Source organism: Amblyraja radiata, chromosome 17 (assembly GCF_010909765.2).
Source record: "Amblyraja radiata isolate CabotCenter1 chromosome 17, sAmbRad1.1.pri, whole genome shotgun sequence".
Taxonomy (NCBI): Eukaryota; Metazoa; Chordata; class Chondrichthyes; order Rajiformes; family Rajidae; genus Amblyraja; species Amblyraja radiata.
In genome coordinates this window covers 16,197,107-16,221,808 of record NC_045972.1, presented here as the reverse complement: position 1 = coordinate 16,221,808, position 24,702 = coordinate 16,197,107, and the positions used below count along the sequence as shown (strand labels likewise).

General features: G+C 45.1%; 1 protein-coding gene across 1 annotated transcript in view; it reads right to left on the bottom strand.

The window, feature by feature from the left end:
- atp2c2 (ATPase secretory pathway Ca2+ transporting 2) overlaps positions 1-18,899 on the bottom strand; it is a 70,924-nt gene extending 52,025 nt beyond the window's left edge. Inside the window, exon 1 of the mRNA XM_033035784.1 lies at positions 18,670-18,899. Coding sequence (XP_032891675.1) covers positions 18,670-18,756 — 87 coding nt within the window. The 5' untranslated portion in view covers positions 18,757-18,899. The remainder of the gene's footprint in view (positions 1-18,669) is intronic.
- Between the last annotated feature and the right edge of the window lie 5,803 nt (positions 18,900-24,702).

The following is a 24,702-nucleotide window of genomic DNA, read 5'->3' as shown; positions in this document are numbered from 1 at the left end:
TGCAGCATGCCATTACACACATTGAAGGATTTGAGCCTTCTGAGGAAAAAGAGTCTGCTCTGGCCTTTTTTGTAGAGGGAGTCAGAGTTGACAGACCAGTCCAGTTTGTTATCAAGGTGCACTCCAAGGTATTTATATGTATGCACCACCTCAATGTCAGCCCCTGCAGCGTTGACCGGCTGAAGGGGGAGCTTGGACCTGACAAGTTAACCACCATCTCTTTAGTCTTAGTTGTGTTCAGGATGAGACAGTTCTCTTCACTCCAGGCACAAAAGGAACTGGTCAAGTTCCTGTATTCCTCCTCCTGCCCGTTCCTTACACATGCCACAATCGGTGTATCATCTGAATATTTCTGTACGTGGCATGTGTCAGACTTATAGTTAAAGTCTGCTGTATACAGGGTGAAGAGGAACGGGGCCAGAACCGTTCCCTGTGGGGCTCCAACATTGCACACCACTGTGCCAGAGACACTGTCCCCCAGCTTGACAAACTGTGGTCGACCCCGTCAGGTAGTCGTATATCCAGGAGATAAATGTGGAATCCACCCCCATCTTCTTAAGCTTGTCATTCAGAATCAGGGGTTGGATGGTGTTGAACGCACTTGAGAAGTCGAAGAACATAATCCTCACATAGCCACCGGGTTTGTCCAAAAAGGAGTAGATCCGGTGCAGCATGTAGAGGACTGCGTCATCCACCCCAATGTTCTCCTGGTATGCAAACTGTAGTGGGTCGAGTGCGTGCTGGACTTGTGGTCTCATGAGAGGAATGAGTAGCCGCTCCATTGTTTTCAAGATATGGGATGTAAGGGCCACCGGTCTGTAGTCGTTGATCTCGGTCGGCCGCCCTGCTTTGGGAACCGGCACGAGACATGATGTTTTCCACAGACCTGGTACCCTCCCTGACTGGAGGCTCAGGTTGAAAATGGTCTGGAGCGGCTCCGCCAGCCGAGCCGCACAGTCTTTCAAGCTCGAGGGCACTCGCCTGGAAAGCCTCGAACTGGATCGACCGTCTGCGTTGAAACCGCGAGCTGGATCGACCGAACCTCAAGCTGGATCGACCGACCGCGCATACACACACACAAACACATCGCGAAGGTGGGGGCCAGGGAAAGCGGGGGGAGCACTGTCTGAAATTCACACCCACAATGAAGAGGAAGGTAAATGGCTGCACAGTAACGGTAAGTCATTTAGAGAGCACAGAGGGGGGGGGGGGGAAGGGGAGAGAAGGTGGGAGAAGGGGGGGCGGGGAAGGGGGGGAGATGGGGGGGGGGGGGGAAGGGGGGGGAGAAGTGGGGAGAAGTGGGGGGAGAAGTGGGAGGGAGAAGTGGGGGGGGAGAAGTGGGGGGAGAGGAGAAGTGGGGAGGGAGAAGTGGGGGGGGAGAAGTGGGGGGGAAGGGGGGGGGGGAGAAGTGGGGGGGGGAGAAGTGGGGGGGAGAAGTGGGGGAGAAGTGGGGGGGCAGTGGGGGGGAAGTGGGGGGGGAGGAGAGGTGGGGGGGAGAAGTGGGGGGGGAGAGGAGAAGTGGGGGGGGAGAAGTGGGGGGGGAGAGGAGAAGTGGGGGGGGAGAAGTGGGGGGGGAGAAGTGGGGGGTGAAAGAGGAGAAGTGGGGGGTGAAAGAGGAGAAGTGGGGGGGAAAGAGGAGAAGTGGGGGGGAAAGAGGAGAAGTGGGGGGGGGAGAAGTGGGGGGGAAGTGGGGGGGAAGTGGGGGGGGAGAAGTGGGGGGGAGAAGTGGGGGGGAGAAGTGGGGGGGAGAAGTGGGGGGGGAGAGGAGAAGTGGGGGGGAGAAGTGGGGGGGAGAAGTGGGGGGGGAGAAGTGGGGAGGGAAGTGGGGGGGGGGGGGTGAAGGGCGGGGAGAAGGAGTGGAGACATTTTTGCAGAAGTATAATAAAGTTCAGCGGGCATTTAACCTACCGGTAGGTCTTCCTTGGTCCTGAAAACTTCAATGAGCCAATCAAAATGCCCGGTCAGCGAAGGAGACTGCCTATGGCTGCCCTTGAGTGCCTGAAACTAAATAGCGACCCCACCCCACTGCACTACGAGTTAAAAAGAACCATGGCGACCAAATTTTACTCGCTGAAAATTTTTCAACATGCTGAAATTTTCTGCGACCTAGCTGATGCCACGAGTATTCGGGAACTTCCCTCGAGCATGTAGGAGAGTTCCAGCGACCTCATAGGACCTCCTAGGACCTCGTGTCGACCATGCTGCGAGTTTGAAGGTTGAAGACAATCTTTTAAACTTGCAGATTAAGTCGCCCAAGTGGGACAGCCCCTTTAATGATGCAGTGGTGCTGGTTTCCAATGGGGACGATGATGGACACACCACACATCTCTGTCCTCCAGTTCCTTTGGACTTCCGCCACTGGAAGTTCAGGATTTTGGTGTGTGTGCTCTATCATCATTCCTTGCAATGCTATCTACCACAGTGATCGCAACTTCTAGGGGAGCTTCGACTGCCGGCCCTGCAGTCCGCGGTGCTTCTGGCTGCGGCGCGAACTTTAAATCTTCGACCACCGGCCTGTGGCCTACACCAACGTGAAGCCGCGGTCTCCGGTGGGGAGGCACCGATTCAGGACTTACCTCGACTTTTTACCTTGTCTGCACATCTGGACGCCCGCAGTGACAGCTGCGGAGGGTTGAGGTCCCGACCACGGGGGAAAATGGAGGAGGACCGGCCAATTTCTGTGCCTTCCACCACAGTGATGAATGCTGTGGTGGATGTTTGTGTTAAATTTTTATTGTGTTTTTGTATGTTCTTTTTCATTGTACCACTGCTGACAAATTCATTTCACTTGCACTTTATGTACAATGTGACGAATAAAACTGATTGATTGATTGATTGATTCTACTGAAGTGTGGATGGCCGTTGGCTAGCTAAGAGCTCATCCGCCCTTTGACAGGTCTTGTTTTTGGTCCTGCTGGGGGTCCACACCCCCCTCCTCACCTGGCAAAGCAGGTGGGGGAGACGGTTTAGTCGCTGACTATCCAACCATGGAGCAGGTAGATCGGGATTACATGGTACCCGGGGCGGGGGGAACTCCCCCCGACCTGACCTAGTTCTGAGACAGACAAAAAGAAAGAAATGTTGAGAGACCTTAATTTGGAGAATTCAATATCGAGTCTGGAATGCTGCAATGATTTTGCTGTTTCTCATGGAAGAAAGTAAAATACTTTGAGGAAGCATCCCAGGATACTTGGCATTAGGACATATCTGCTGCTACATTGAAGTTGACAGGTGCCTTCTCTTGGCCATGCTGCGTCTTCCAGCTGTCCCTGGGTGCTGTCTTCCACCTGGAACCCATCTCATCAGCTGGGTCTTGTGCTGCAAGGAGCCATCTCAATGCAACGCTGTGCTTCAATAGTAAATCATTTTTTCTAGGTAGAATGTAAGAACTTTTTTTCTATATCGAGGTTTAAAAAATGATTGTACAGTCAGCAATTTAAATCATGATCATATGAACTTTTGAATATTGTTATCATCATTTATATATAACTTTGAGGAAGTTTACCAAGTTTACCGGTGAGCTGTGACCGCCGAGATCAACACCTCCGGGCTGCGGATCTGCCTTTGCCAAGTTCCGATTGTTTCTATGCCCTCAATCCATTGCCTACAGCTACATCTTCATAATGGCTGTCAAATCCTACTTATTTATCTCTCTTAATGTGCTCATTTCATTTGTGTGTCTACATGCATTCATAAACTGATCAATTATTGATTAATTATTTTAGTAACCTCTAATCATATCTATTGGCACACCTTGACTCCATCCCTTCTTGGCACAGATCCTTCACCATTTTAATACCTCTATCTCTATTCCTGTCTCTGCTTTAGCATATCTTTACCAAGCCCTTCCCGTATTTAGTTTTAAATCCTCTTACTTTCCTCATTATGTGGCTTTATTTCTGGTATCTGTAAATTTTTGCTTCTAAAAGGCACCCAAAAATAAAATGTATTATTATTATTTATTTACTTTAGTACTTTGTATCTTTAGAAAAGTATCTTCTTTTCGCTGACAAGAATCACAAATTTGCCATTTTTTAAACCTGGAAACACAATGTCATTAAAAGATGTGAAATGCTTGTAGAATACAAAGTACTAAAGTAAATAAATAATAATAATACATTTTATTTTTGGGCGCCTTTTAGAAATCTCAAGGACACCTTACAGAGATTAACAAGAATAATAAAACATATAATCGGAATAAAATAAATAATAAAGACATCACAGAAACACAAATTAAAAACAGAATTCAATCCAAAGACAACAAAAATCAAAAACACAATGTGAAGAGAGAGCAGCGGCAGCTAAAGCGCGCCAGCGTCCACTCTGCCTTCCGACAGCCATCTTGGACACAGACTAACATGTTTACTTACAGACAAAAAAATCATCCCCCCACAATGGATACCACTGTGGGGGAAGGCACAATGTCCAGTCCCCATCCCCAGTTCACCCAAAGTCAAGCCTATTGAGGCCACCGCAATTGCCTCTACGGAGGCCCGATGTTCCTGGCCGTTCTCACCGGGTGGTGTTGCCCCGGCGTCGGGAGAGTCCTCTCAGCGGCTGGGCCACCTGGAACGGCCGCTTCCTAGCTAGGGACCGTGGCTTCCGAAGCCGACAAGGCCGCGCCGGTTTGGAGCTCCCAGGCTCCCGATGTTAGAGTCGGCGCCGCCCGCTCCGCAGATCCGCAGCCCGGAGGTGTTGATCTCGGCGGTCACAGCTCACCGGAGCTCCAGCGCGGCGACCCAGGCAAGGCATCGCCCGCTCCGCTCCGCGATAGCGCTCCAGCGCTGTGCCGCCACCGAAGCCTAGGTGCTGGGCGGTCCCCGCCAGGAAACGGCGCTCCACGCCCGCTGGTAGGCCACGAGGACGGGCCGACGTGGCAGCCCAGAGAAAAAGCTGCCTCACCGAGCAGGTAGGGACCTAGAAGTATAATTACCTCCTTCCCCCACATTAAAAAGTCCATTCTCCAACAGACAAAGGACAGGACTTACTAAAAGTCGAAAAAAAAGTGAGTTAAAACGGACGGCTGCTGGTTAGCAGCCACTCACAAGTAGCTCAGTGGGTCAGGCAGTATCTCTCGTGTTCACGGGTAGATGACGTTTAGGGTTGGGAGCCTCCTCCAGAGATGCTTCCGGACTTGCTGAGTTACTCTAGTATTGAGCGCTCTACATTAGATTCCAGGATCTACGGTTCCTGTGATTAGTTTAGATTGGAGAAGCGGTAGGGAAACACGCCCTTCGGTCCAGTAAATCCACACTGATCATTGATAATTGGTTAGAAACATAGAAACATAGAAATTAGGTGCAGGAGTAGGCCATTCGGCCCTTCGAGCCTGCACCGCCATTCAATATGATCATGGCTGATCATCCAACTCAGTATCCCGTACCTGCCTTCTCTCCATACCCTCTGATCCCCTTAGCCACAAGGGCCACATCTAACTCCCTCTTAAATATAACCAATGAACTGGCCTCGACTACCCTCTGTGGCAGAGAGTTCCAGAGATTCACCACTCTCTGTGTGAAAAAAGTTCTTCTCATCTCGGTTTTAAAGGATTTCCCCTTTATCCTTAAGCTGTGACCCTTTGTCCTGGACTTCCCCAACATCGGGAGCAATCTTCCTGCATCTAGCCTGTCCAACCCCTTAAGAATTTTGTAAGTTTCTATAAGATCCCCTCTCAATCTCCTAAATTCTAGAGAGTATAAACCAAGTCTATCCAGTCTTTCTTCATAAGACAGTCCTGACATCCCAGGAATCAGTCTGGTGAACCTTCTCTGCACTCCCTCTATGGCAATAATGTCCTTCCTCAGATTTGGAGACCAAAACTGTACGCAATACTCCAGGTGTGGTCTCACCAAGACCCTGTACAACTGCAGTAGAACCTCCCTGCTCCTATACTCAAATCCTTTTGCTATGAAAGCTAACATACCATTCGCTTTCTTCACTGCCTGCTGCACCTGCATGCCTACTTTCAATGACTGGTGTACCATGACACCCAGGTCTCGCTGCATCTCCCCTTTTCCTAGTCGGCCACCATTTAGATAATAGTCTGCTTTCCTGTTTTTGCCACCAAAATGGATAACCTCACATTTATCCACATTATACTGCATCATGCCAAACATTTGCCCACTCACCCAGCCTATCCAAGTCACCTTGCAGTCTCCTAGCATCCTCCTCACATCTAACACTGCCCCCCAGCTTAGTGTCATCCGCAAACTTGGAGATATTGCCTTCAATTCCCTCATCCAGATCATTAATATATATTGTAAATAGCTGGGGTCCCAGCACTGAGCCTTGCGGTTAACACGAGCTCTATGTTATCCCACTTTCCCTACATACTAGAGGTAATTTACAGAGGCTAATTAACCTACAAACCAGCACATCTTTGGGATGTGAGTGGAAACCGCACTCAGGGGAAGCCCACGTGGTCACAGGGAGAACGTGCGACCTCTACACAGACAGCAACCAGAGGTCAGAATTGAACCCGGATCTCTGGCGATGTGAGGCCTTGGCTCTAACAGCTTTGCCACGGTGATTTTGCCAAACCACAGACCTTACCTCACCCTTATTGATGTTGAGGAAGTCTGGACAAATATTCCTTTGCGACACAACGAAATCAAACCTTCAACTGTGCTGTGGCTGTCCAGCCTTGTTCTCTGTATTTACTCAGCTCAATCTACATCCACTCATTTGGCCTGTATTCCTATTATAAATCAGAATGTATTTAACTTTCTGTGAGACATTAATCTTTTTTGGAATCTGAACTTTGGATCCACCCCACACAATAAAAAGCCTTAAAAAAAAATATGTGCTCCAATCCAAATTCTGAAATCTATATCAATGTTAAACATTTTGCTTATATGGTAAACCATTGGGATTGTCTCAGTAAAATAATTTCATTCCATATCCTAGAGTGAATCATATTTTCAAATATTGGCAAAGCGTCATGGAACTACATTAGATTTCATGATCTATAGTTCCTTGTGCTTAGATTAGTTTAGAGATACAGCCAGGGCCGGTGCTAGGAATTGCGGGGCCCAATTAGAAAACTGATGGCGGGGCCCCTACTCTCAGGGCCGGCCTTAGGGGGTGCGGGGCCCAATTGGGAACAATTTTGGTGAACCCCAGATTCCCAGCCAAGGTGTGTCAGCCCAGTTATTTAGTATATATTATGAAATTGTACACTAGGGTGTGATGGATACACTGTGAATCTCTCCCGCTCCCTCCCGTTTCACTGTCAGTAGCTCCGCTGCTTCCAACCTTTACCGTAGCAGCTAATTACCATTAAACTGCATTATGTGATTGGACACAATGCCCTTGGAGACAGCGGCTGATTGGACGGGAGGAGATCTATTTGTGATTGGACGGGAATTTTAAAGCAAGGTGGTTGGTGATTGGATGCAACCCCCTTAGAGACAACGATTGATTGGCCGCCAAACAAAATTGTCAAATCTGTAACAAAAATCGCGGGTCGGTGCGAACTCAGTGGATCTGGTTGTATCTCCAAACTAATCTGGTTGTATCAACCAGACTATCTGGTTGTATCTCCAAACTAATCTGGTTGTATCAAGCAGACTATCTGGTTGTATCTCCAAACTAATCTGGTTGTATCAACCAGACTATCTGGTTGTATCTCCAAACTAATCTGGTTGTATCAACCAGACTATCTGGTTGTATCTCCAAACTAATCTGGTTGTATCAACCAGACTATCTGGTTGTATCTCCAAACTAAACTGGTTGTATCAACCAGACTATCTGGTTGTATCTCCAAACTAAACAGTATAACATGCAGGTACATTCATTTAAAATTCAGTGATTATTTCACATGATTTCTCACTGTGTAAAGCTCAATATCTGACCAATTTCTGTTTAACACGTTTGGTCTGCCGTGAGCATTTTTCTCTCCCAAAATAGTTCACATCTAGCAAACCGATCAACGAACCAGACAGCAGTTGGACGCAGTCATAGAACCATAGACAATAGTTGCGGGAGTAGACCATTTGGCCCTTCGAGCCTGCACAGCCATTCAATATGATCATGGCTGATCATCCAACTCAGTATCCTGTACCTGCCTTCTCTCCGTACCCCCTGATTCCTTTAGCCACAAGGGCCACATCTAACTCCCTCTTAAATATAGCCAACGAACTGGCCTCAACTACATTCTGTGCCAGAGAATTCCAGAGATTCACCACTCTCTGTGTAAAAAATGTTTTTCTCATCTCAGTCCTAAAAGATTTCCCCTTTATCCTTAAACTGTGACCCCTTGTTCTGGACTTCCCCAACATCGGGAACAATCTTCCTGCATCTAGCCTGTCCAACTCCTTAAGAATTTTGTAAGTTTCTATAAGATCCCCCTCAATCTTCTAAATTTTAGCGAGTGCAAGCCGAGTCTATCCAGTCTTTCTTCATATGAAAGTCCTGACATCCCAGGAATCAGTCTGGTGAACCTTCTCTGTACTCCCTCTATGGCAAGAATGTCTTTCCTCAGATTAGGAGACCAAAACTGTACGCAATACTCCTGGTGTGGTCTCACCAAGACCCTGTACAACTGCAGTAGAACCTCCCTGCTCCTATACTCAAATCATTTTGCTATGAATGCTAACATACCATTCGATTTCTTCACTGCCTGCTGCACCTGCATGCCTACTTTCAATGACTGGTGTACCATGACACCCAGGTCTCGTTGCATCTCCCCTTTGCCTAATCGGCCACCATTCAGATAAAAGTCTACTTTCCTGTTTTTGCCACCAAAGTGGGTAACCTCACATTTATCAACATTATACTGCATCTGCCATGCATTTGCCCACTCACCCAGCCTATACAAGTCACCTTGTAGCCTCCTAGTTTAGAGGGGTTTAAACGGTTTAGAGATGTTTAGAGGGCTTCAGATAGGTTTAGAAGTGTTCAGAAGTGTTGTAGAGGGAAATAGGGGGGGGGGGGGGGTAAAGACGGGGTTTAGAGGTGTTCAGAGGGTCCCAGAGGGGTTTAGAGACGTTATAAGCCCCCCGTGAGAAATTGTATTTCTCTGAAATTGAAGATAGACATAAAGCTGGAGTAACTCAGCAGGACAGGCAGCGCAGCGACTCTGGAGAGAAGACCCTTCTTCAGACTGAATGGAACTCTCGTCGGTGAGAGTACTTGTGATTGTCTGAAGACGGGTCTCGACCAGAAACGCAACCCTCTTCCCAGAGCCCATGCCCGTCCCGCTGAGCCACCTTCAACTTCAGAGCCAAACAAAAAACACAGAGTGCTGGAGGAACTCAGCGGTCAAGGCGGCTGCCTCACCCGCTGGGTTTCTCCAGCATTTTTGTCTACCGCTAAACGTCAATGATTCCGGGAATGCTGAGGAGACAGGGTGATAGCGAGGGAGTGGGAGAGCTAGAGAGAGACGAGATGGTGAGCGGGAGAGAGAGAAGGAGGGAGAGAGAGAGCAAAGCACAGAGAGACACAACGTGGGTCGGTAGGTGAATGACTAACCTGCCCACCAGGAAGAAGCCCCTTCTCGCGGTCCGGGGCCCTCACTCATGATGGTGAGTTTAAAGAAATTCTCAATGTGTCATCGACCTACATTCCTCAGTAAATGTAATTGTGTTTTAAACAAGTATTTATGACGCCGCGTGAATTTTATACAAAGGAACACGGCGTCATTAATACTCATTCAAAACACAATAACATTTACTGAGGAATGTGGATGGATGCAGATTGATATAACAACTTGTTAACAACTTCATGTTAAGAAGTGCTAACAGTACTAGTTAACAAATCGTTTGTGTCTGATGGCCGTGCAGCGGTTGTTATACATGGTCGTTTAAAAAAAAAATCCGCATGGCGAATTAAAAAATATAATCTTTATTTAACAAAGAGAATTCGTATTTCCGTACGAAATACGGAACATTAGTGCGGGGCCCCCATTAGGCGCGGGGCCCAATTGGGGGCAATCGGTCAAATCGGCTTAAAACCGGCCCTGGATACAGCAGGGAAGCAGGTCTGGAAATGCCAAAGGGAGTTCCATCAGCAGGTGGGTCTATGCAACAGTGCGCAAATAAATGGTTCTGAAGGTTTGCAAGTAATAGAATTCAGTGGTGTATTCCACGTATTACATCAGGATCCAAAGTCCAGTTTCTGTTGATATTCGGGCTGTTGATCATAAGTCTGAAAAGTTACCCCAGTAGAGTTATCCCTCCATCTCTATCCATATGATATTCGGGTTGAATGATTGCTTTACCCTAATCAATGAATGAATGACATTTATTTACAAACCTGCAATGGGTAAGAAAAGCACCAATGTGTTGGCTACACTATGTTGCAATGAAAGGTTGCTATGTTGCTGAAGGGCCTGTTTCCCTGCTGTATCTCTAAACTAATCTAAGCACAAGGAACTATAGATCATGAACTCTAATGTAGTTCCATGACGCTTTGCCAATATTTGAAATAGGATATGGAATGAAATTATTTTACAGAGACAATCCCAAATGAGTGGATGTAGATTGAGCTGAGTAAATACAAAGAACAAGGCTGGACCCTCCTCTGGCATTTTGTTCCATATATCCACAACCCTTGAAGTGAAAACGTTATCTCGCAAGTTCCTATTAAATCATTCCCCTTTCATCTTAAACCTACATCCCCTGGTTTTTGATTCCCCTATACCGGGAAAAAGTATGCATTCACCCTATCAATTCTCCTCATGGTTTTATAAGATTAGGCTTTTGTCTCCTGCACTCCAAATAATAAAGTCCCAGCTTCCCCAATCTCTCTCTGTAGCACTAGGAACTTGGGTTGTGGCAACATCCTTGTACAACTTTTCTGCACTTTGTCCAGCTTAATGACATCCTTCCTACAGCAGAGCAACCAAAACTGAATACAATACTCCTTATGTAGCTTAAATGTTACTTGCACTCGATTATGCTAACCTATGTGTCATCTGGTGTCTGCTGTTGGTTTGCATTTTTTATTTGTAAACTTTGCTGAGCAATGTACAACCATTAACCCATCTTGATCCAGTTACTGGGAGAAAGGCACTGATGCCTGAAAGCCAACTGAACATGCTTGTTTCATGAATATTAACCTAGGGATAATTCATCCCTGACCTGCATTGATCTCAATCATCCTACTGATCCAAGGCGTCACAATAGTAGAATAGAATAGTTTCTTTATTGTCATTGTAACATGACCCATGTACAACAAAATTTTACAAGTTTCCATTACATCAGATACCTCAATAAATTGACTACTTTCTCCGAGTCAGCCAACAAGAAAGTACCATTCTACACTTCCTTATCATCGCCTGCTCTGATCTGTCGTTTTCACACTTTACCTTCCATATCTCTAGCCTCCCACTCCCCTGTCTGAAGCAGGGTCTTGACTGGAAACGTCACCCATTCCGTCTCTCCAGAGATGCTGCCTGTCCCGCTGAGTTACTCCAGCATTGTGTGTCTATGTGCTGTTCCTTCCTACACAAGTATGCAAATTAAAAAAAAAATATAATAGCAGATTCGCCGACTGAGGTAAGGGTAAGAGCAAGAATATGTGGCAGCATTTCTGGGAACTGGGTGTGAAGCAGTTGATTGATTCAGGAGTCTGATAACAGTGGGGAGAAGCTGTACTTGAGTCTGAGCATCCGGGCTTTCAAGCTCCTGTATTTTGATCCTGACTGAAAAATTGAGATAACATTAGAATTTGATGATGGGCAGTTCATATACAAACTGAAAAGCCTGATTACCTGAAATTACTGAATTTAATGTTTAGGCCAAATGACTTGAAATGGAAACTGCTACCGACATGGAAACACAGATGCTCTTGAATGCCTGTGGCACTTCATTAGAATAGTATCAGCTCATCTGTTGATATAGAGCCCTTCAGACTCAAAGGATTTAACAATTCCTAATAACCCCCCGATCTATTTTGTATCAGAACTGGCCAATTGACTGTTTCTCTCTGAACAAAATGTTGCTTGATCTTTGAATATTCTCAGTATTTATTGGTTTTATTTCAGATCTCCAGAATTTGCAGTTTTTTGCTTTTCAAATACAAACCCCATGTTCTCATGTTTAGGAAGGACCTGCTGGTTTACACCAATCTGGAACAAAATTCTGAAACAACTCAGCGAGACGGGCAGCATCTCTGGATAGAAGGAATGGGTGACATTTCGGGTTGAGACCCTTCTTCAAACTGAGAGTCAGGGGAGAGGGAGACACAATGATAAGGACGGGTAAAGTGTGTGAAATCAAAAGAGTTTGAGTTCAAGGAAAATGTAGAATAGATCATTGTTAGCTGGGAGAAGGTGGCAACAAAGCAAACGGATAAAATGTAATCGGGGACAGTCAGACTGGTCGGAAAACCGGGAAGTGGGAGGGATGGAGAGAGAGGGGGAAAGCAAGGGTTAATTGAAGTTACAGAAGTCAATATTCATACCGCTGAGGTGCAAGCTGCCCAAGCGAAATATGAGGTGCTGGTCCTCCAATTTGCACTGGGCCTCACTCGTTTCTCATATTTTCTTATGACATAGAAAGCCACACAATCCATTGAGTATCTACTGGCTCTCCATGCATTCCCATCAGTCCCATGTGCCCACTTAATTATCAGTTATCACAACGAGAACATGAAAAATCCACAGAGGATTGAATCCAGGCACAGGAGCTGTGAGGCATCATCACTAACTACTGTCCCACTGCACTGTCTAATTGGGATTGCTATATTAACTTTGTAGAATATATATTCTAATATCTGTAAAATATTGCACAAAGCAATAAAACCCTAGCCACATCTCCAATTATTCTCATGCAAATGTCCCAAGTTCTTGGAAAACCCAAAGAAGCACCAAATGTCCAAATGTCCAAATGTCACATCATTCATTTTAGGATTGGAGACATGTAAATTTGCCTTTGAACTCACAATTTGTTATGATTGCAACTTTCTACTGCAGCAGTTGCCAACTGAAAACACCTTGCTCTAACATTAGAAAACATTTTAAAATTATTCAAGCAGAACTAAAAACCTGAAAAGATTGAACATTTTTAATAATTAATTTTAATAATTAAAGTCAAGAAACAAAGTAGGAATAACTAAAGCAAATGCCACTTACCCTTGTCTTCTGTGCAGCCTACAATTGCCATTGAAATAAATGCACTTGTTGACCTTATATTGTAAATTGCTCGTATCTAAGCTTCTCCCCAGTCTAGTTTCAGTAAAAACACTGAATCAAGCACTTGAACTAAACTTTATTTTAACAAAGCGCAATTACAGTTCAACTACTGTACCTATCCCCACCGCGGGTTTGATCCTCGTATCTGCCTGATCAAGCCCTCTAGGCCTCGCTCAGACAGAGACACTCCAGAAAGTCACGCTGTCCCAAGCGCTCTCCCAGAAGATCAACGCCGGACCTCCTGGTAGCGGACCTTTATATGTCCCGGGACCACGAGGGGCCGAACCACATGGGGGTGGTCTCTTAATAATTACAGATATTGATTAACCCCATACATAGCAGACATTTCCCTAACCCAATAACACAGCAGCTCAATACATTGTATTCACACCGGACTTCTCAAGGAAGCCAACTTTGAAACATTTGCCCTAATCTGCGAGAAACCCAGACTGGGCTCAATACCTCATCCAATCAACACTTGGCAAAGTAGAACTCTGCAACATTATTTACAATTATTTACAAGGTGTATGTCTGGTTTGCAGCCATCCAATCCATTCTATGCATTTTGCACCTAATTGACAGCATCTGCAGATGTTCTTATTCTTTTCTTGCAACTTGTATCTAGGCTCTAGACACACTGGCACCACTCCGCAGCTTGTCCCAGCTCTGCAGAGAGCAAATCAAAATTGACCTAATCTTCCAGCAGCCCTGGAGCTTTTACTCCATTTTAAAGTCCTAGCCTCTCCAATTTGGCCAAGATTAACATTATCAGATCCAACCTTGTACATAATCTGTCAGCAGAGCTAACCTCACCTCACCATTGGGCCACTGGGAAATCCTGCAGGAAATTAACTGGGAAATGGCTGCCAGATTATGGTCACAAAACTGACCACTTTGCAGATAATGGAGTCCCGAGTCTAACAGAATTACTTTGAGAATCGCAGGCAAAATCCATTGTTGCGGCAAAATTTTTTTGAATGGAGATTATTCTATTTTGTTACCAGACATTCTTTTTCTAATTGGTCAGCATAATTGCATAAACCTCTCTCCAAGCTCCTTCCTGTTAAATTGTAAAGCAGTAATTGATGATGTGGCGTATTCATTAATAAAACTGTTAGCTATTTAAAGCGCATAAAGTACTCCATAACCAGTTTCCCAACACCTTCACACATCAAACCACATTCCTCATCCAAGGTAATGGATGCAATACTCATGTAGCACCAAGTTTTCAGAAGCAACTTCATTTAATCCTTAGGGCAAGGAATGCATCATTGCAAATAATGTTTCACACATGCAATAACCTAGTTATAAGATGAAGGAATTTGTACTTGAAAACTAAAAGCAGTATTAATATTCATCCTAAAGTGAAGGCCTGCATTGTTTAAAGCCATCTTATTTTTATGCCTCAACATTGATTCGAAGTTTGAGAGTTAGGATTCCAAAGCAAGATTATAAAGCATACATGGTATTTGTTAGCTTATTATATTTTTCCCATGATATTTTGAGAACACATTACTCAATTACACCTTCAATTAAGTATATAGGATTTGTTCTTTTTTCTAGGTATAGAGTGTGTGTTTCATACTAGCTGAACATCTAGGAAGGCCATGGAAATATAACTAGACTGGCTGACGAGACAAATAAAAAAATTAAAACATCAAAGTGTTCTTGAGCAGAGTAGAAACAAGGAACTGCAAACGCTGGTTTAAGATAAATTAATCAATGGAAAAAGAAACTATTCATGTTTTGGGTCCAGGAACCTTTATCAGAACTCTTTTAGAAGAGAAAACTCAAAGTGATGGGTCAGACAGCATCTCTGGAGAACATGGATAGGTGATGTTTCAGTTAAGACCCTTCTTTAGACTCCTCAAGGTAGCCTACTTTGAAAAAGTTTTCCTCCTCAATCTCCACATGGTATGCTACTTTGAAGAAATTCTCCTTCTTTCTGCATCTGCTATTCCTTGTTTCTGCATTTCATTGCTCCACTGCAAAATCTCTCCTCCCGCTCAGAAGAAGAGTCCTGACCCAAATGTTACCTATCCACGTTCTCCACAGATGCTGCCCAACCCATTGAGTTACTCCAGCACTTCACGTCTTCCCTTCTAAAAGAGTTCTGATAAAGGTTTCTGGACTCAAAACATTGTTTTGTTTCTTTTTTCATAGATTCTGCCTGACCTGCTGAATGTTTGCAGCATTTACTGCTTACTTTATGGCTGGCTATGTACTTCATTTTGCTGTACATTAGGCAGATTAGAGATTACCGGGACTCGCTACTTAAGTCGAGAACTGATTGTCTAAGATAGGGAATTTGATTGTGTATAAATTGTTTAATGTTCTCATAAGAATTTAGACTTTCTGTAAGCATACTCTTTGTACTGACTGAACGACTTTGCTTTTGGGCGCATAAATTTTCCGTGCACTTTAAATTACCATTCAGTACTTTAAAAACTAATGCATATGACCTGTAAACATATTGCATATTCTCAGACAAATTGTGTCAAGTTATGAAGCACAGGTACAAACGGAATGATTGTCATCAGGCAGAATGTAAAAGGTAGTAATTATTGGAAGTAGAGACAATCCTTCATTTGACATGATATGGGACCAGTGCCCACATCAAAAGGGCATTTTTTTGGAGGATTCATTGTATCTGTGAAGGATTCATTGTATTTCCAAAAATCTTTCCTGGTCCCAGCACACTGATGCAATTATAAAGAAAGCACATCAGCGCCCCTACTTCCTGAGAAGACTACGGAGAGTCGGTATGTCAAAGAGGACTCTCTCGAACTTCTACAGGTGCACAGTAAGAGAGCATACTGACTGGTTGCATCGTGGCTTGGTTCGGCAACTTGAGCGTCCAGGAGCGGAAAAGACTGCAGAAAGTTGTGACCAGTACCATCATCGGCTCTGACCTCCCAACCATCGAAGAGATCTATCGCAGTCGCTGCCTCAAAAAGGCTGGCAGCATCATCAAGGACCCACACCATCCTGGCCACACACTCATCTCCCCGCTGCCATCAGGTAGAAGGTACAGGAGCCTGAAATCTGGTACATCCAGGTTCAGGAACAGTTTTTTCCCCACAGCCATCAGGCTACTAAACTCACCATCAAACAAACTCTGAACTATAACAGCCTAATGCACTTTACCTGTTTATTAATATGTATATATATATGGTCTATGCTGTATAGACACACTGAACTGTTCTGTATTTATGCTTACAATACTCTGTTATGCTGCAGTAAGCAAGAATGTCATTGTCATATCTGGGACACATGACAATAAACTCTCTTGACTTGACTTGATCAGGAGAACATGCATTAATATTTGTAAGTTAATTCTATGCAGAGCTGCACCAATTTGTGCGGCACAGTGGCGCAGTACTAGAGTTGCAGCCTTACAGCATTTGCAGCGCCAGAGACCCGTGGTCGATCCCAATTACGGGTACTGTCTGTACGGAGTTTGTACGTTCTCCACTATTGATAAGAAAGTAAGATGGGGAATGAAACATAGAAACAGAGACGGTGGGTGGATGGGACCAGGGAAACAGATAAGGATGGGTGATGAGAAAGGAGGGGGGGATGGGAACTGGAAAGGAATGAGGAGTGTAATTGGGGAAGGAGGGGAGGGAGTGGAAAGAGTTAACTAAAATTGGAGAGTATTCATGCCTTTGAGTCGTAGGTTCCCCAAGTGGAATACGAGGCGCTGTTCTTCCACTTTCTTGCCTGGTCTCATTTTTGCAATCGGGGATGGGACCTTACAGCATTTGCAGCGCCAGAGACCCGTGGTCGATCCCAATTACGGGTACTGTCTGTACGGAGTTTGTACGTTCTCCACTATTGATAAGAAAGTAAGATGGGGAATGAAACATAGAAACAGAGACGGTGGGTGGATGGGACCAGGGAAACAGATAAGGATGGGTGATGAGAAAGGAGGGGGGATGGGAACTGGAAAGGAATGAGGAGTGTAATTGGGGAAGGAGGGGAGGGAGTGGAAAGAGTTAACTAAAATTGGAGAGTATTCATGCCTTTGAGTCGTAGGTTCCCCAAGTGGAATACGAGGCGCTGTTCTTCCACTTTCTTGCCTGGTCTCATTTTTGCAATCGGGGATGGGAATGGGAGTCAAAATAGCTACATTTGTCAACTTCAGCTGGCCCTTGCAAATAGAGCCCGTGCTTGGTGGTGGCTGCTTGGTCTATGCTTGGCCTGTAGGTTCTTTAGGCCACTGAGTCTGAAGAAGGGTCTCGACCCGAAATGTCACACATTCCTTCTCCCCAAAGAAGCTGCCTGTCCCGCTGAGTTACTCCAGTATTTTGTGTCTATCCCCCATTTTACTTATTCTTCTCCCTCCCCTGTTCCCTTCTGCCCACCTTCCCACCCTCTGGTTCCACATTTCCTATTAATGAGTGTTGGAAATAAACCAGTGGTGCTGTGATAGTTTGGAAATAAAGAATGATAAGATGCATAAAGAACCATAAACATAACATGGAAAAATAAGTTAGAAATTAGTTATCATTGTTAAACACATTATCACAATACTTAGGTTGTAATTGTCTTAACAAGCTAACACCACTAAAGGTTCCATATCTCAGGAGGGATGTGATGACTTTGGAGAAAATCCAGGGAAGGTTTCTCAAAATTATCTCAGGGATGATTGGGTTAATGTATGATGAGTGTTTGACGCCTCTGGGCCTGTACTCACTGGAGTTTAGAAGGATGAGGGGAGGGGTTGGGGGGGATCTCAGAAACTTACAGTATCATGAAAAGTCGGGATAGAGTGAATGAGGAGAGGATGTTTCTGCCAATGGGAAAATCTAGGACCAGAGGCCACAGCCTCAGAGTAAGGGAGTACCTTTAGAGAGGAGATGAGGAGGAATTTCTTGAGACAGAGGGTGGTGAATCTGTGGAATTGGCTGCCACAGACTGCTGTGGAGGACAAATCATTGGGTACATTTAAGACAGAGATTGACAGGCACTTGATTGGTAAGAGAGTCGAAGATTACGGGGAGAAGGCAGGAGAATGCGGTTGAGAACGAAAGATAGGTCAGCCATGATTGAATGGGCCGAATGATCTAATTCTACCTTATGTCTTATGACCTTGTAAACTTATTATTCACCATTCAAAACTTTCTCCAACTTTTTGTTGTAAATTCAAATTAAAAGAGTATAACTTCGGACTTCAGGCGTGGGAAGGAATTGCAGATGCCGGTTTACACCGAAGATAGACACAAAATGCTGTAATAACTCAGCGGGCCAGGCAGCATCTCCCAATAGAAGGAACAGGTGACATTTAGTGTCGAGACCCATCTTCAGGCTGTAGGTAAAGTGCAAGGATTCAACCTGCTCATAAATTACAGCGTCGCATCCACAATAAATACGAACTTAAACTTGATGGAAGGGTGTTTGCACTGGTTGGAAGAGTGAAACGCGCAGAGGGACATTGACAGGACAGAGAGATTACATTGACAGGAGAGTCTGTGGGGACAATTACCCAGTTGCTTCGCTCAGTCCCAAAGACATAAATTACAAAGCCTCACCTCGCCCTCCAAGACTTGCTGGTATTTCCTCCGGGCGAAGACGAGAGAAACTTTCTGGAAGAGGCTGAGAAATGCTCTTTGTGCCATCGTGACATTTCTCTCTTGATCAACATTAATTTAACCAAGGGAGGAGGAGAGTACTGACCGGGAGATAACGTCGCAAGTTCAACCGCTGGAAGGTTGGGGGTGACTTGCACCGGGAAGGGAAGGTCCTGCTTTTAAATAATTGAGGTTGCTTCCTGCTGTAAGTTTCTCAGCTCCGCCCTCCCCTGGGGTTCAGGCAACTAAATCACTGCCAAACGTATATTCGGCGAAGTGTTTCTCTTCAATAAAGTTGTGGTTTAGGATTATCTCACGTGAAATGTGTATAGCAAGCAGAAACCTAAGTTAATAGATGGATGAGATACCCAGCGAGACTGCCGGCTTCGGTGGAAATAAAACTGTAGTTAATGTTACGTCCATGGGAAGGTTAGTGATATAAGGTGCAGGGTAATGAGGACGGGGCGATCGGACAGAAGGCATGGGATGGCAGGAGGGTTACATCTTGAGAAAGGGTGGATGTATCTATCTGTCATTCGGCCTCTCCGATCGGTTTGCCTTCTTTCCACCCCTCCCGTTCTCTGCACCTGCGTTTTCAGACTTTAAATAGAGAGAGAAGCATTGAGCGTAACTTTAATTGATGCAAATTGATTTTAATCTTACTTTCACCAACCGGTTAAAGTGGTTCTGCAAGTCTAAATAGACAGCAGGAAATTCTAAAGCATTTTTTCATTACAAACAAGACGCTGGGTTTATAAAAGAGGCACCAGGTGCTAGAGTAACTCAGCGGTTCAGGGAGCATCTCTGGAGAAAATGGATAGGTGACATTTCGGCTCTGGACCAGAAGGGTCAAATTCTAGTAGAAGATATAGAATGAACTAGACTAAGTAGGTCCCATGTTCACACGGGAGGGCTGGTCCCCCGACGCAATATTCCACCAATTCCAATGGGGGGGTCTAGAATGCTTGTATGGGTTCTTGGGGTGACAGCTCAGTCCCTCAAGCCCGATCTGCTGGCAGCTCACTCACGGCTGGTGGGCTGGCAGTTGACTCATGACTATTCCTTGAAATTCCTTTTCAAGCAGGGTGCAAGGCCACCAAATTCAAGTGCAGTTTCATACCACTTTCAGCGGGGTGCAAGGGCACCAAATTCAAGTGCAGTTTCCTACCACTTCAAGCAGGGTGCAAGGCCACCAAATTCAAGTGCAGTTTCATACCACTTTCAGCGGGGTGCAAGGGCACCAAATTCAAGAGAGAGCGAGAGAGCGAGAGAGCGAGAGAGCGAGAGAGCGAGAGAGAGAGAGCATTTTTAATTCAACCCAAACAACCATTTGCAGGCAGTGCTTTTTTACTTCAAACTAACTAAGAGGCACACCACTTCCTGGAATTTTGTAAAGACATTAATATCTCTGTCATTTTTCATCGACAGGAAAAATCCTCGGCACACATACGGCGGAGGGGAGCTCTGAGCAAGGTGGCCAAAATGACGGCCGTAGGTGGCGGCGTTCTCTCGGAAATCGCAGCACAGATGGCCAAAACCGGTCAAGAACAGACTTTTAGTAATATAGATAAGATAGATAGACAGATGGCAGGGAGCTTAGGGGCTTTGATGTGCAGAGTGGATGCAAATTCATAGCTTGCTGAAGAGTCCCTACCTGAAACATCAGCTGTCCATGTTCTTCTGAAATGCCACCTGGCCTGCTGAGTTACCCCTTGCTCCTGGTCCAGTTAGACCCCAATTAAGGATACAGTAGTGAAGCAGACTTGATATCTAGGGAGAGGTTTTTCCAGTTATTATTGTTGAAGTCAAATTCTGGTAGGGCATGTAGGATAATTGGCAGGGAGATTAGGAGCCTTAATGTACAGAGAGACCGTTGGTGCAAATCTTTAGTTCGCTCAAAGTAGTGACACAGATGCATAGAGTGGAAAAGAAGGCGTTTGGTTTGGTTGCCTTCAGATTTACATGCTATTCCCTCTTGAGATCACCCCTTCCTTAGCCAACAATGTGCTTACTAGGCACTGCCCTGCCTGAGGTCATTTGTGGCCTGCCTTGATTTGTCACGGTCTTTTTTGGCCTCCCGCTCTTCACTCCCTACTTTCAGTCTGATGAAGGGTCCTGACCCAAAACGTCACCTGTCCTTTTCCCCCAGAGATGCTGCCTGACCTGCTGAATTACTCCAACACTTCATATCTATCTTTGGTATCCACCAGCACCAGCAGTTCCTTGTTTCTAAATCTTGAATGGATGTCTCCTATGCTAATGATGAATTCCATACCTTCCAATCAACCTTGTTCTGACACTTGGGCTGTTGTTTAATTTGCACTTTAACTGCAGCAGTCACACTACATTCTGTACTCTGTTTTCTCTTTTGCACTACCTGATGCACGGTACGATTTGTCTGGAGAGCATGCAAAACAAGGTTTTTAACATATCTCGCCACACAATAATAATAATAATAAATCAATAAATCAATAGCCTTATCTCTCCCTAGCTCTTAATCATCTCCAGCTGCTTCTGTAATTCTAGCTTCTTGCTTATCTCCACATCTCATTGCTCAATCGATGGTGAATGCACCATCAACTGCCAAGGTCCTTAGCTCAGGAGTTCCTTCCCGCAACCAATCTGCCTCTATCTATTTTTCAAGTAATTAAATATTATGTAAGATGGATTGCTTTGACTACAATATTTGGCCAGCTGCTCTCATCGCATTTCTTTGTTTGATAATTCTCCTCTGAAGACCTTTGAGAGACTTTTACTGCAGCAGAGAAGCTGCATCAATTAAAATGTTGACTTTGTAGCAGCAGGTAAATGGGGATAGAGAATAGAAGTTCCTCTCTATGTTAGAGATGTGAATTTCCTCATCAGCTGTGATTAACTGCAAAGCATGTGCAGGGCATTCCCATGATCTTACATTTAGTTAGTGAGTGATACACAATAAAAATGATGGTTCCTGATGGTTAATGGCATTCTAATAGCACAGAAGGAGGCTATTTAGCTCATCAAGTCTTTTTCAACTGTTATAAGAGAAATCCCGCCCATCACCTAGCTCCATTCCCATTGTTCACAATTTTATTTAATTCAAATTTTTAATCCAATTGCTTTTCAAAGGCCACATTGAATCTGTTTACTCCAGAATTTTGGATTGTTTAATCTGGAACATCAGAGGCTGAGAGGTGCCCTAACAGAAGCGTGTAAAACTATGAGAGGCATAGAAAGGATAGATGGTCAAAATTTTCATCCATCAGTGGAAATGTCAAATATTATAAGGCATATCTTTAAGGTGATGGCATAGTGTAAAGGCAAGTTATTTTTACACAGGGAGTGATAAATGCCTGATATGCACTGGCATGGGATGTGTAGGAAGAAAGTACAATAGCAATCTTTAGGAGGCATTTAGACATAGATTGTGGACAGCCAAATGTGTCGTTTTAGTAAGCATCATGGGTTGAAGGGCCTGTGCTGTACTTTTCTATGTTTCATTTACTCTTTCAGACAATCCTTTCCAGGCTTAGAACATTTTCCACAAGTTACCTTTGGCTCTTTATCCAACTACCTTAAATCTGTAATAATTAGAACCAACTATTCTGCCAGTGGGAACAGTTTCACTTTATTCGGTTTCTCAGCAGCTCTTTGTGGTGTTGAACAATTTAATTTCATCCTTTTCTGATCGATCTACATAACCAAAATTCTTCAATCCCTGAGTTTTCTTTGCTTTCCACTTTCTAAGAGCTTTACTTCCATCTGTAATGTGGTGGCCAGAAATGAACAAAATATTGCAGTAATGGTCTGACCAGCAATTTGAAACATAGAATGTGGAACAGTTTGACACAGGAACACAACCACCAAGCCATCTTGTCTTCTTCTCTGACCATGATGCCAATTTAATCCCATCTACCTGCACATGGTCTATATCCTTCTATTCTCTATCTGTTTGTGTGACTCTCTGAATGCCACTTAAATCTTAATATCATGTCTGCTTCTACCACCTCCCCTGGCAGTGTGTCGAAGCACCTGTCAGTTTCTATGTAAAAGCACTGATGCCTCTAATCAAAATGATTGGAATCCTATTAGCTTTCTTATCTGATTTCTTGACCAACCCTGCTAACATGGAGAGGGAACTCCAACATTTGAAACCAGCTACAATTAATGAACAACAATATATTTCCAAATATATAAGGGAAAATATAAAAGATACTAGACTAAGTGGGACCCGTTGGGTCCCAGCATCGCACGGGAGGGCTGGTCACCAACGCAATATTCCACCTCTCCATCAATTCCAATATTGCTCGCCAGTGGGGGGGGCTTTCTGTTGCGCTAGTACGGGTGTTGCAGGCCGAAGGTACTGGTTTCCAGAGGGCTAGTATAGACATTGTGGGCCGATTGGATTCTTGGGCTGGCAGCCAACTGTTGAAACGATTTTAAAAGCCAAGCCAAGGCAAACAATTGGGCACAGCCACCCGACCAACGCATCACCGGTTCCTCGCTCCCCTCCATTGAGTCTGTCCAAAGCAAGCGTTATCTGCGGAGGGCGCTCAGCATCGCCAAGGACTGCTCTCACCCCAACCATGGACTGTTTACCCTCCTACCATCCGGGAGGCGCTACAGGTCTCTCCGTTGCCGAACCAGCAGGTCCAGGAACAGCTTCTTCCCGGCGGCTGTCACTCTACTCAACAACGTACCTCGGTGACTGCCAATCACCCCCCCACCCCCCGGACACTTATTATCACTTATTATTATTTATTTAAATCATTTGCTATGTCGCTCTTCCAGGGAGATGCTAAATGCATTTCGTTGTCTCTGTACTGTACACTGACAATGACAATTAAAATTGAATCTGAAAAAATTGAATCTGAATCTGACAACCAAAATTCATTTTGTGAACACAAACTCCTTAAAAAGGCGAGGCCAACAATTGGGCTGCAGCCACCCGACAACCAAAATTCATTTTGCGAACACAAACTTTTTTTTAAAAGGCGAGGCAAACAATTGGGCTGCAGCCACGTGACAACCAAAATTCATTTTGTGAACACAAACTTTTTTTAAAAGGCGAGGCAAACAATTGGGCTGCAGCCACTTTACAGCCGCATCGAGGGGACTCACCGTGGAGTAGACGTGCGTTCAGTGTTAATCGCAGCTCAGTGAGCCGTGACCCTCTCGCTTCCTGGGGCTGGCAGAGACTGACTAAGGCACGACACTTCCGGGTTTTATAGTCCCTCCCCCTGCCGCTAGCGGGGGCAGCAGAGAGAATGGGGATTTATAAAAAAACATTAATATCTCTCTGATTTTTCACCGATGGGAAAAATCCTCTGGTCCAGGGAGGTGGAGGGTGTCTCTGAGCGAGGTGTCCAAAAATGACGGCCGTAGGTGGCGGCGTTCTCTCGGAAACGCACCACAGTGGGCCAAAAGCGGTCAAGATCAGACTTTTAGTAATATAGATAAGTATACAAACCATGCTGGAGAAACTCAGCGGGTGAGGCAGCATCTATGGCGAAAAGGAGTAGGTGACGTTTCGGGTCAAGACCCTTCTTCGGACTGATGTCGGGGGTGGGGGGGGGGGGGGTAAATGAAAGGAAGAGGCGGAGACAGTAGGCTATGTGGGAGAGCAGGGTAGGGGGAAGGGAAGGAGGGAAAAAGCAAGGACTACCTGAAATTAGAAGTCAATGTTCATACCACTGGGGTGTAAACTACCCAAGCGAAATATGAGGTGTTGTTCCTCCAATTTGTGCTGAGCCACACTCTGGCAATGGAGGAGGTCCAGGTCAGAAAGGCCAGATGCAAAATGGGAGGGGGAGTTGAAGTGCTGGGCAACCAGGAGATCAGGTTGGTTCGTACGGACTGAGCGGAGGTGTTGGGCGAAGCGGTCACCAAGCCTATTATAGAGGTATAAGATCATAAGAGGATTGGATAGGATAAATGTAGTCTTTTGCCCAGAGAAGGGGAATCGAGAACCAGAGGACATAGGTTTAAGGTGAGGGGGGGGGAGAGATTTAATAG